At 54.2% G+C, this 5,197-nt stretch overlaps 1 protein-coding gene across 1 annotated transcript in view; it reads right to left on the bottom strand.

Annotated features, from left to right (window-relative positions):
• RASSF1 (Ras association (RalGDS/AF-6) domain family member 1) overlaps window positions 1–4,532 on the bottom strand; it is a gene marked incomplete at its 5' end in the record, with an annotated part of 17,813 nt that extends 13,281 nt beyond the window's left edge. The window contains 2 exons of the mRNA XM_010019850.1: window positions 4,215–4,338; window positions 4,496–4,532. Coding sequence (XP_010018152.1) covers window positions 4,215–4,338; window positions 4,496–4,532 — 161 coding nt within the window. The remainder of the gene's footprint in view (window positions 1–4,214; window positions 4,339–4,495) is intronic.
• Window positions 4,533–5,197: the final 665 nt, after the last annotated feature.

Here is a 5,197-nt window from a genome sequence, read left to right as displayed (position 1 = left end):
CCCCGCTGCTCCGCCTCCGGCCGATGGCCATCGAAGCCGGGCAGAGGCGAGAGGCCGAGCACACCCGGGGCTCACCGGGGGGCTGGTGACCATCGGTGCTCCCCGCTCCGGCTCCCGCACCAGCAGGGACCCGGCTCTCACATCCTCAGCTCGCCGGCACTTATCTGCAATAGCTCCTTGTGCTCATCCTCCGGAGCCAGCAGAGCTATTTCTCTTTAACAGGCAGCCGTGCTGGGTAACCCTTCCCTCTCCTCCTGCACCCGCCTCCCTGCGCAGCGGCGCTGGGGCAGCATGGAAGGGGCAGAGCTGCGAGTTTGCTCCTGCTCTCGGGCACCCAGGTTCTCCCTGCCTGGTCCCCCGGGGCACTCACTCACCAGCCAGCATCACCTCCCCTTCCTGCGCTCGCCTCGCACCACGCAGCCCGGCCACTTCCTCTTGCAGAATCTGTCACCCCGCTGCCGCACACCAGGCACGAGGCGCTGGGCTTGGCCATGGGCACTGCCTGGCCCCTGGGTGCCCCCAGCACCTCCTTTGATACCCAAACTACAGCACCACGCAGGCTGGCTTCTTGCTCCTTCCCTGTTAGCGCATCCTCAAGAGCTGCACTGCAGCTGCTGCCTTAGTGAAGCAAGTCCAGGCTGGACCTTGGCTGCTGAAAGGCGATGGGGAAGGGAAGCCCCTCGTTGGGGTGCCAGGAGCCCCTGGTCATCCTGCTGTGGGAGGCAGTAGGTTTCCTCTCCACTCCGCAGCTAATTTTAGAGCAGCAGGAGTGATTTCAGCAGCGCTGGCACCCGGCTGAGGCAGTGTCTGTTGCAGCCCAGGAAAAAGCAGTTCAGCTGCAGGTCCTGTTTGCAAGAAGCACTTGCTCCAGACCGATTAAAATGCTGTGTTGTCCTTAGAAAGAGCTTCAGAGCAATAGCATTATCCCTGCTTCCCTCTCCCCCCATGCACAGACCCATCCCCAGAGCTGACTCTTCCATCCCACTCTCCCCAGCTCCTCCATCCCACTCACACCCTGCATTTTACCCAGCAGCTTTTAAAGCAGCTCTGACCTTCCTCCTTGCTGAAGATCACAGGCATTTCTGGAGCCAGGAAGGAGCAGGGTTCTGCTCCTCTCATCCTCCCTCGGTGGGGGCTCCGCAAGGGGCCGAGCATCCATGGGGATGCAGCACATCCCAGCACAGGCTCTCCCTATCTGGTGCTTATTCATGAGCAGGTTGAAGGGGTGTAAAGAAAAGCCTGGCACACTGTGTTCAAAAGGTCTCTGCTTAGGTAATGTGGTATTAATGCACATGCCGACAGTTCTCCACTGTACTTCAGAAAAGGAAGATGGAACAAGGCCTGGGAGCACCGTGCCATTGAGCAAATCCATCCTATGCTGTCTTAGAGCAGCTTCCAGTACCTAAAGGGGCCAACAAGAAAGCTGGAGAAGGGCTTTTGACGAGGCATGTAAGGACAGGAGAAGGGGGAATGGCTTTAACCTGCCAGAGGGGAGACTGAGATGAGCTCTGAGACAGAAGCTCTTCTGCCTTGAACACTTCCAGGGACAGGGCAGCCACAACTTCTCTGGGAAAATACCAAGGGTTTCATACCCTTCCATCTGTGTCTGCTTGCTAAAGGACTTGCTACAAGGCTGTGACAGCTCCCTACCTCACCACCAGCAGCATCCCATGAATACAAACCAGGATGCCAACATAAAGACTGGCGGGAGGATGCAACATCTGCATCTTAAAGAGGAAGGCAAGAATCCAAATGGCAAATAAATAAGCTCTCCTCTTAGCAGCACATGTGCTTCTGCAGTGGCACACACCTTCTTGGCTTCACAGACTCTTATTTAGATTTTTTTAAAGAGGCTTAAACTGAGCATATGCCACACAAGAAGAAAGTGAGCACTGGGCTGATGAATGGCACAGGCACTGAAGCCTCAGCCCTGAGCATTTCACAATGGAAATGGGCTGCAGGCAGCTTTGCAGTGCCCCATGCGAAGCTGGATGCACTCCCACTGCACTGCTCCATGGGCTTATCCAGAGAGCCCTCACTTCTCCATTGTGACCCAGCTGCTTGGGACACCAGCTCTGTAAAAAGCCAAACAAGCAAATAAATCCCAAAGTGATGTGGACCCCTTGGTTGAGCAGCCCCTGTTCATGGTTATGGGCACAACAGCCCCCAGAGAACCTACCCACCAGTTCACACATGGGAGATGCACCAAACTGGTGCTGCCAAGACCAGCAGAAGCTTCTGTCAGCTTCAGACAAGTCTGGATTTGACCCAGGGAGGCTAATCTGGGACCCAAACGTAATGTACTCTTAAGTACTTTGCTGGATCAAAGCCCACATTATTAATGGTTAGTATTACATGTTAACAGTACTTAACTACATGATATTAAAGTCGCTGTTTCTCTGATGTTCCTAGTTTGCTTACAATTGATAATACTATTTAATGACTTCCAACTATGCCAGCTATTAATTTGTGTTTTCAGTGTGCAATCCCCTTTCCTACCACCAGCATATTCAGGCACCCTGGAATACAGACACTGTTTTCCACCCATCCTCCTTCTTCCAAGCAGCAATACCTGCCTGGCCAACAGAAACCCACCAGGAACACGGGTGCATAAGCTGCTTTATGGGTCAGACAAGTAGATTTGATTTACTTGAGGGGAGATTGAGATGAGCTCTGAGGCAGAAGCTCTTCCCTGTGAGGGTGCTGAGGCGCTGGCACAGGGTGCCCAGAGAAGCTGTGGCTGCCCCATCCCTGGCAGTGTTCAAGGCCAGGTTGGACACAGGGGCTTGGAGCAACCTGCTCTAGTGGAAGGTGTCCCTGCCCGGGGCAGGGGTTGGAGCTGGAGGAGCTTTAAGGTCCCTTCCAACACAAACCAGGCTGGGATTCTGTGAAACTTGAGGATGCTTTTTCCCTGATTATCCATTATCCACAAACAAGAACAGAGCTTTATCACAGCGATTTACCCTCATTCACCCTCAAACCAGCCCACACTCCTCCCAAACTCCCAGCCCTGCAGCCGTTCCTAGCACAGGTACAAGACCCCAGGGAGCACTTTGCTGTCCAGGGGGGTTCAGAGCTGCAAGCCCTGACCAGGACCAGGACCAGGACGGGTTTGTGGATTTCTCTTTGCTGCTGTAAGTGCAGAGACTTTTGTTTCCTTGGCACAAAATGCCTCCCCCCTTCCCGGGATCACAGCAGAGACGTGTCAGCGTGATGAACTGCCGCAAAGTACAGCCTCTGTGTTTGTTATCAATAACCCCCGGCTCCGTTATCGCCCTGAAGAAGAAACAAGCTCCTCTGATTTTCCTATAAAATCAAGCTATTCTCATGCTGCTGAGGGAAGCCAAACAACATCAGAAGGAGATGTCAGCACAACTCTGGCTTCACACCCTTGTACAAATACCTCAAGGCTCAGTGGAGAATCCATTCGGAGTCCCTTTGCAATGCATAACTTCAGAGAAATCCCATCTGACTTCATGTTAGATGGATCCTGACCACTGTTTGAGCAGCAACTGCGCAGTCGCATGCCAGTGAGGCCAAGCTCTGCAGCCCTCACACAGCAAAGCACAAACAACCAAACCTACAACAGAAACCCTGCATCTTCCTTGACAAAGCACACATTTCCATCTCATCACAAGAGCATCAACATCCTCCACAAAGAGGAATATAAATGCACAGTTATAATGAAGGAGAGAATACAGTTAAACAAAAGCAGCATATAGAGATTGAAAAGGCTCTTTGCAAGTCAAATCCACTGCAGGAGGGTTTCTAAGCAATGCTTTAAGCTTCCAGCATTAAGTGTCTTACATCCCAACCTGTGTGGCATCATACAGTCGTTCCAGCAGATACCCACGTCGGGATGCAGCCCAGTTCAGCATCACAGACACCATGGGACCCTCAGGGTGGGGGTTAAGCAAACAGCTAAGATTACTACACATCCCTAATACAGATGGAAGTGTCTTGATCCCCTGGGATATCTAAAACTCCCCAAACAAGGCCATTAAGCTCCTTATAAAATCCAGGCGGGGCAGAGGGGCAAGATGTACACAGGACATGGGCAAGTGATCAGCGAGCGCTGCCTGGGGCTGCAGAACCCACGGGCTGAGCCCTCTGAGCAGACCTCCCCCCTTGAAAACCCTTCTGGAGCAAGAAGCCCGGTCTGAGAGAAGACGCCATTGGTCACCATGAGGCTGCGGAGCCCCGTCCCCACGTACCTGGGTGCAGGGCGGCAGGAGGGTGCTCTCGGGTGAGAGCTGGCTCTGGCACTGGCTGGGCCGGCGGCGAGCCAGCGGAATGGGGCTGACGCATTCCTGGTGGCACGTGTACCTGCAGTCTGCATGGGAGAGAAATGAGACACTGAGGTGCCGAGACCTGCGACTGCCACCGAGGAGCAGTGGGGGAACCCCAGGGAGGGACCAGGCTCCTGCCTCGGGAAGACCGATGCTTGTGGGTGCTGGTTCGGTCAGAACTCCAGCCAGGCACATGGCCCCATTCAGGCACGCTCCTGGGGATGGAGTGAGGTACCAGAACACCTCATCCAGAGCAAAACCCCTCCCCAGGGAAACCTGTGTTTCCTGCTGCAATGCCGCAGCACGGGCAGCTTCCCTTCCCCTGGTCTGCTGGCACACAGACACACACAACACAGAAGATGCTCAAGTCCCACCAAACCACGGGGTGCACCACTGCCCAGCAATGGTTCATGGAGATGGCACCAGCACAGAGCTTGCAGCAGAAGCTCGGCCGCTTCACAAGGAAAGGATGTTTTACTTCCTAACATCAGGAGGGAAACACATCTTTGTATCAGACAGAGGTCAAATTGTTTAAGGTCACTAAATACGAACGCTTCAAGTGGCCGAGGCATAGCTCTACCACCAGACTGCCCAAAGGCCACCCCTGGAGAGGGTACAGACACATCGAGGGCTGTGACCTCCCATCCCCAGCACACACACGCTGCCCAGGCGCAGGGAGGCACTTCTGGAGCGTGTTTTCTTTGGACCCATCCTGTAAGACATTAACTAGCTCAAGGTTGGAATTGCACAGACCACTCTGCAGAGCCCAGGTTTAACCTCTTTAGTCACAGGGTCCTTCTCACCCCCAGCCCACGGCTGCGTATGGCACAGCCAGCCCCATCCACCAGACCCAACAGCCACCACATGTTCATGGCTGTTGCTCCCCAACCCTTCCCCTCAAAGCCTGG

Source organism: Nestor notabilis, unplaced genomic scaffold (genome assembly GCF_000696875.1).
Source record: "Nestor notabilis isolate BGI_N333 unplaced genomic scaffold, ASM69687v1 scaffold9950, whole genome shotgun sequence".
Taxonomy (NCBI): Eukaryota; Metazoa; Chordata; class Aves; order Psittaciformes; family Psittacidae; genus Nestor; species Nestor notabilis.
Note: the sequence above shows the minus strand (reverse complement) of the source record. Positions and strands in the feature narration are given on the sequence as shown.